The sequence below is a fragment of the Vicia villosa genome, unplaced genomic scaffold (assembly GCF_029867415.1).
Source record: "Vicia villosa cultivar HV-30 ecotype Madison, WI unplaced genomic scaffold, Vvil1.0 ctg.005528F_1_1, whole genome shotgun sequence".
Classification (NCBI taxonomy): Eukaryota; Viridiplantae; Streptophyta; class Magnoliopsida; order Fabales; family Fabaceae; genus Vicia; species Vicia villosa.
The window spans coordinates 70817-77230 of record NW_026706637.1 but is presented as its reverse complement, the minus strand read 5'-3'; the positions used below and the strand labels follow the sequence as shown (position 1 = coordinate 77230).

The window sequence follows — 6414 nt, the reverse complement described above, 5'->3', positions numbered from 1 at the left end:
TACACCACCAGTATGCACGCAATGCTCAAACAGATCAAAACCAACTACACCACAAGAGCAGCACAAGCACAAACAGATTAACACAAAAATAAGCACATCAGATTTGTTGATCACACAACACCATGCTTGTTGTCTTGGGGTGACATTACTACTTCTCCCCTTGTTTGGCCATAAAAGTTGCCAAAGCAAACTACTGTCTTCTCTCCAAAATTCAAATAGGTTCAAACAAAACTTAAACTGAACTAAATCGAATAAAGTGAAAACAAAACTAAACGAAAGAGGGCAAAACAAAAAAAAAGCAAAAAAAAAGCAAAAGAAACAAACAGAACTCTAGCCGCATTTACTGCCCAGAGTCAGACCCACTTGAGGTGTCTGCATAACTTCTTTCCTCAGAGCCATCAGTAGGACTGGTACTCACTTCTTCCACATCTTCTTCAGGTTCTACTTCCTTCTCTTATTCATCTTCATCTGCCATCTCTACAGCATCTGCAAATTTCTCATTCTCATCCATTTCCAAAGTGCTTATCATCTTTTCAAGGGATATCTTCCTAGCTTCCAGCTCTTTGCAGGTCTCGTTTAACATTGCTATGACTTTTGCTTTGCTGGCTGATGCTCCAGACTTGGATGTTTCAACCGATGTCATGACAATGTCTCGAACATGCGTACCCTGAAACAATTTATAGTGGAAAGCCAATGGGCTTTCTCTTTTGCATACTACATCATGTTCATTGAGAATGTTGGGATACTGAGTCAGAATTATGCCACACAGGAGGGATGGAAAGGCAATTGGACCCTTAACACTGAAGCTTCTAGCATGCTTCATAGTTTGGTCAAAAATATATGTTCCATAGTCAAACTTTGCCTTTGTTCCTACATCATACAAAAATCTGCCAAGAACAGTTGAAATAGTGGACTTGTGATTTGTTGATACCCAATTAGCTGCTTCTATCTTGTGAAGCATTGCATACTTGATGCTCAGCTTACTTGCAGTTAGTTTCTCTTTTAAGGGCCAGCTTTTTACCTGCTTGGCTGTGATCCCTTGACAAACCTTGTTATCTGTCACTTCAAGCTCAGGTTGAGCTTCATTTGTTCTTACCAAGAAGTTATTAATCACAGAAGGAGAGAACGAAACACACTTACCTCTCACAAACACTTTTATGAAGTCCGCACTCTTGCTATTTCCACAATCTTCAGATAGGTTCACCATAAATTCTTTTACCAGCCTCTCATAACATTTGGGAAGGTTGCACATAGTTTTTAATAGTCCAGCTTCCTGAATTGGCTCTAAGATTTCCTTGTTCTCAAGAGCATTTGGAGCCAACTCCCTTTCAACAGCCAATCTCTTTTGGAGCACATGTTTCCACCTGCTGGCACTAGAGGCATAGTGGAATGACACATTATCAATAGGTATTTCAGGAATACTTGCAGCAAGCTTGCTTGTTGTAGGCTTGTTCCTTAATGGAATGTTAGGGACATCCCCTTCAACATCAAACTCATATTCAACAATTTCTCTCTCCTTTCTTTTCTTTGGAACAACCTTGCTCCAGGACTTTGAGGGACCAACCCCTACACTCTTAGCCACAGCTCTGCTCTTGATAGGACCAGCTGAAGTACTTTTCTTCTTGACAGAGTCTTTAACAGTGCTCTTAGCTTCTGCATTCTTTTCAGGGGAACTTTGGGAAATAGCTTTGGCTTTTCTTCTAGTCATCAGCCTGTTGGCTACACTAGGATTTAATGAGGCAAGCAACTCGTCGTCAGAATACTCATCTAAGTCTACCACATTGGTACCTGTTTCAGTATTGACCTTAGTGTGCTTATTCTCTTCGATGTCATTGACATCCTCAGTAACATTGGTATTCTCAGCACCTCCTTGTCCATTCTTAATGATCTCCTCTTCAGTTGGGTCACAACCAGAGGTGTGAGCAACTTCAGCCTTACTGGTGTTCTTGAGGGATCAGGCATTATGGTTTGAAGAGGGACAGATATCCCAGGAACTTGATGATTTTCATTCAGAATGCGTGTAACAATTCTGGTAATTGCTTGATCGACATATCTGGTTCCTTTTTTAGTAAGTTCCTCTATGGTATTAGATGCAGAAGGTTTGGCGCCCTTGTCATGAATACCCTCCTTGGGCCATTTTGCATGTGCTATTTTAGGCTTTGTGGCCTTTACATCATCACTACTAATCGTCCTTAAAGGTACAACCTCCAGACTCCTATTAGAGTTAGAGGACTCATCCGGTGTTGCCGAGTCAGATACGGGAGATGCATCACACGATTGCTGAGACATTTTAAAACTCTTTGAGACATAACTTGTGTCACACTTGTGAGAAGAATCCGAGCAGTTCAACCTTAATAAGTAGCGAGAAGGACCAATAGTGATGTTTGCCGTTTGTAGAAGAATAGGAGAGCGAGGGAGCTTTATATGCATACTGAGTGAGGGAAGTTTCAAATCATGGATATTTAAAAAGCCCAAAAAGTATTCCCTCACATAGGTTAATTGCTATAATATGTTTTGGTTACAAATACCTAACATACCCTTTACCTTCACAATGTCTTCAGATGTTGTTAAAACATTCTCTATGACATTACTTTCAGATAGACTTTTAGAATCATTGCGCACATTTGACTTATCTAGTTTTCTTTCCTGATCAGTAATGTCTATCATAAGGCTTACTCTTTCTTCTAGCAGGAATCTATTGATACTTCTGTACTCTCTTACTTTTGCACACAGATTCTCATTCATTAGACATGTCTCAGTAAAACTTGCAGCTAGTTCACTTATGGTGAGCTCTCCAACATATGATTCTTCATCAGATTCATCAGATTCTTGGCAGTCAACTTTTATTTCCTCTCTGATCATGGAGTAGTCCGAGGGGTAGTTTGGGGTGTTAGGCTCTATTGATACTTCTGTACTCCCTTACTCTTGCACACAGCTTCTCATTCATTAGACATGTCTCAGTAAAACCAGCAGCTAGTTCACTTATGGTGAGATCTCCAACATATGATTCTTCATCAGATTCGTCAGATTCTTGGCAGTCAACTTTTATTTCCTCTCTGATCATGGAGTAGTCCGAGGGGTAGTTTGGGGTGTTAGGCTTCCATAGGTAGCAATTATCTTTAGACCTAAATCCCTTCATGACTTCTTCATTTGCTTCATTAGTGACAATACACTCCTCTTTAGTGAACCTGACATTGAATCCTTCATCACATAGTTGGCTGATGCTTATAAGATTTGTAGCCAGTCCTTGTACAAGTAAGACATTATTTAGATTAGGAACACCCTGACCTTCTGTCTTGCCAACACCTTTGACTTCTCTTATTTCTCCATCACCAAGAGTCACATAGTTGGTTCCCTCAAGTTTCAGGTCTGCTAGTGAGTTCTTTCTCCCAGTCATATGATTTGAGCAACCACTGTCAAGGTACCAATCTTCTTTGGCAGGCATTCTTAGAGAAGTGTGTGCTACTAGAGCAACATTCTTAGCCACCGACCGTTGCTTTCTGTTACAAGTATCATATTCAGGTTTGGCTTGATGAATTTGATTTGGATATCCAAATAGTCTGAAACAGAATGGCTTTATGTGACCAAATCTTCCACAATGATGACACCTCCATTTTTGGAATTTCTTCTTTGAATGGCTCCTTCTTCTATTTCCTTGATTTTGTGACATTGGAGCTGACATCTGGTTAGTCACACAAGTTTCGGGCTTTTCTCTCCTAAACCCAGAGGTGAATTCCTATTTAGCCACAAATCCTACCCCGGACATATCTCCTATTCTTTGTCCAGACTCCAGAATTTCCTTTAGAGTATCAGTTCCATTATTCAACATTTTGAAGGACTTGGTCATTTGATCAAGTTTGTAGTTCAACATGCTTACTTCACTACTGAGAGATTCTATGGTTGCAAGATGTCTATTCTTCTCAGTTTCTAACTCTCTTATGATTATCTCTTGCTTCTCCACTTGTTTGCAGACTTCAGCATTCTTGACACACAACTTCTTTTATGAGGCAGCAAGTTCATCAAAGGTTAGCTCATCATCACTGGAATCATCATCAGATGCATAGACTCTTGTTGGAACTGTGACATGTCTTGCAGTTTCTTCTTCAGAATCAGAGTCTTCATCATACCAAGTGACCAACAGTCCTTTCTTTTGCTCCTTGTGGTAGGTAGGACATTCAACTCTAATGTGTCCAAATCTTTCACATCCATGACACTGAACCCCTTTCCCTTGATTGGGCCTCTCTTCAGCTTTGAGTCTTCTGCTTGGATCATAGTTATTGCCGATGTCATTGGAAGTGTTCTTGACATTGGGTCTGGACTTCTGATCAACCCTTTTAATAAATCTGTTGAACTTTTTTTCCAAGCATTGCTATGGCTTCTGATAGATTTTCATCACTTCCACCATTGCTTTCTCTGGAATTATCATCTGTGTTGGAAACAAAAGCTATGCTTTTGTTCTTATTTTCAACAGGCTCACAGATACTCAACTCAAAGGTTTGTAGAGATCCAATTAGTTTGTCCAGCTTCAAGTTGATGATGTCTTGGGCTTCCTCTATGACAGTCACCTTCATATCAAATCGCTTAGGCAGTGATCTGAGGATCTTTCTTACCAATTTTTATTCAGACATTTTTTCTCCTAAGGCTCCTGAGTTATTTGAAATCTCAAGGACATTCATATAGAACTCATAAATGGTTTCATCCTCTTTCATCTTGAGATTTTCAAACTTAGTGGTAAGCATTTGAAGTCTCGACATCTTTACCTTCGATGTGCCTTCATGTGCTGTTTTGAGAATATCCCAAGCTTCTTTAGCTAGTTCACAGTGTTGCACAAGCCTGAATATGTTCTTGTCAATTCCATTGAACAAGGCACTTAGGGCCTTGGAATTGCCCAAAGCTACCTCTTCTTCAATTTTGTTCCATTGTGCTTCAGGAATTAGAACAGTTGTTCCATCTTCCATAACCTTCTTAAGATGTTTCCATCCGCTTTCCACAGCTCTCCAGGCCTTGATGTCCACAGACTTTATGACTGCTACCATACGAGGTTTCCAGTAGTCATAGTTAGAGCCATCCGGGATGGATGGTCTATTCCCAAACACTAACAGTTCCTTCTCCATAGTACCAGAATTTTGTTGTCCCTAGATCTCACCCAGATGTAAACAGGCAGAGTGCCTGCTCTGATGCTAATTGAAAATTCTAGTAACTCACGCTGGATGTCTTACTGGATGTTATGACATCCATAATCACACAACACAAAACATTAAAACAGAAACACATAAAAATAATAAAGAACACACAGGATTGTTTACCCAGTCCGGTATACAACAATACCTACTCTGGGGGCTATCAAGCCAGAGAGGGAATCCAATATAAGCAGAATTAATTCGGAGTTAAACTCCCCCTTTTACAACTCCTCACTTAAAACCTACCCAATATAATTCCAATCTATTCCTAGACCTGAGTATCTCCACTCACCCCCCCTCAATCACAACAGTGATTGCAAATACACATTAAACAAATTCAGAGAGAAGACACACTTCAAAAACACACCTTGATCTGCTTATAAGCTTCAATCAAGAGACACACACTCGTGCTTAAACTCTTAGAGTGACAATTAACAAACACAACCTATTCCAACACAACCTATTCCAACACAATCATCAAAGACAATTGCTTGGAGTACAAGAGACAGCTACAGAACTATGGTTCTTCACAATTAACAATCTACTCTCTCTGCATTCCAAATTAGGATTGCAGACTTTTTATATGCAGCTCTTGGGCCTTGGGCTTTTTTAGAAACACATTAGGGTTAACCAAGTTAACCTAATTTACACGCCATCTGGTTGTTACAGTATGTGCTGTCAGTGAAATCTTCTGGACGAAATATTCAGCACACAATAAAAGGTTTCCAAATTGTAGATTGAGAGAAATCAGGAAACACAATTAATAAAATAGAACCTGTATTAGCTTAACACATATTCAGCCTGCATAACACAATATCAAACATGTCATGACATCATTCAGGACATTAAATACTCAGGTATGTTTTACCACAAATGCAGCCAACATGAAAAACATCTTCAATTTTAAAGGTGAGTAGAGAACCAATTAAGTTGTCAATTAGATGGTACTTACATGGATATGACATTCATATCAACCCTCATAGAAAGATAACTGAGATTTTTCTACCCAGCTTCTCAAAAGATATTTTCACACAAAGGGAAAATAAGCTATTAGCAATGTCATAGAAACGAACATTAAATTCAGCATTAGTTTCACCCTATTTCATCCTTAAATTTTCAAATTTTATTGTGAGGAGTTAAAGTCTTGACATGCGAACCTTGGAGGATCCTTTATGTAAAGTTAGGAGAGTTTCCCAAGTTTCTTGATGCCGAAAGAAATGTTTATGGGTCTAAA

The 6414-nt window shown here is 39.4% G+C and overlaps 1 protein-coding gene across 1 annotated transcript; it reads right to left on the bottom strand.

Moving 5' to 3' along the window:
• Positions 1-454: 454 nt before the first annotated feature.
• Positions 455-2862, bottom strand: LOC131642645 (uncharacterized). Its single transcript, XM_058912866.1, has 3 exons — positions 2545-2862; positions 2026-2418; positions 455-1945 (listed from the first exon to the last, which is right to left on the bottom strand). The coding sequence occupies exons 1-3, from the start codon at positions 2860-2862 to the stop codon at positions 455-457; spliced, it is 2202 nt and encodes a 733-aa protein (XP_058768849.1).
• Between the last annotated feature and the right edge of the window lie 3552 nt (positions 2863-6414).